The sequence below is a fragment of the Equus quagga genome, chromosome 15 (genome assembly GCF_021613505.1).
Source record: "Equus quagga isolate Etosha38 chromosome 15, UCLA_HA_Equagga_1.0, whole genome shotgun sequence".
Lineage (NCBI taxonomy): Eukaryota > Metazoa > Chordata > Mammalia > Perissodactyla > Equidae > Equus > Equus quagga.
Genome location: NC_060281.1, coordinates 73,519,421 through 73,520,271, shown reverse-complemented (window position 1 = coordinate 73,520,271; position 851 = coordinate 73,519,421). Strand labels below are relative to the sequence as shown.

Genomic DNA, 851 nt, shown 5'->3' with positions numbered 1-851 from the left:
GTGGTGGAGTGTGGTATTGGGTCCTCGTGAGATGGGCTCCTTAGTTGATGGTGGAGTGTGGTATTTGTGCCGTACTTTTAAGTGCTTTTCTCTTTCTTTAGAAATACGAGGTTACAGAGCAGCGCAAAGTTGATCAGAAAGCTGTGGACTCACAAATTCTGCCAAAGATCAAAGCCGTTCCTCAGCTCCAGGGCTACCTCCGGTCCGTGTTTGCTCTCACAAATGGAGTTTATCCTCACAAATTGGTGTTCTAAATTTCTTGCAAAGAACCTGATTAAATAACTGATCCGTTTCCTGTGTGTCTTTTATTCTGCCCGCTTGGAGGTGGGCCAGCTTCGTGGTATTTAGCTCTCTGGAGTGGGATTGGAGGGCTGTGCTGTCAGCCACGCTGGAAGCGCCTCAGCCTTGGCCTCGGCTCAGCATTAACTTCCTTAGGGTCTGGTTTCTCAGCTTTTCACGAAGCACCTACCAGCGGCTCTTAGCAGCTTTTCCCCAGTCAGTCCCTGAACAAGTCGGTACGAAACTACAGGGGTCAGAAACAACCAAACGGCTGTGGGCTCTTGGGGCCACACACTTTCCTCCCTTTCGGTGACGACATCCGTTCTTCCCAATCTGCCTAATTCTCACCCCCACCCCCATCATCACTGCTATCAGTTTCTTGTATGTCTAGTTTCTTAAAGCTTACAAGCAAATCTGACTATAGTTGTTTACTTTCCCCTTTTTTTAACCAAAACTTCATACACTGTACATACTATTACATAGATGACAAGGTGTTAATAACCTCAAGTATGCATACAGATAAGCAAGTACAGGGGCCGGCCTGGTGGTCCAGTGAGTAAGTGTGCACATTC

General features: G+C 47.4%; 1 protein-coding gene across 1 annotated transcript in view; it reads left to right on the top strand.

Moving 5' to 3' along the window:
• The window catches only part of RPL6 (ribosomal protein L6), a 4,307-nt gene extending 4,015 nt beyond the window's left edge, over positions 1–292 (top strand). Inside the window, exon 7 of the mRNA XM_046641202.1 lies at positions 102–292. Within this exon, the coding sequence (XP_046497158.1) occupies positions 102–254 (153 nt within the window). The 3' untranslated portion in view covers positions 255–292. The remainder of the gene's footprint in view (positions 1–101) is intronic.
• Positions 293–851: the final 559 nt, after the last annotated feature.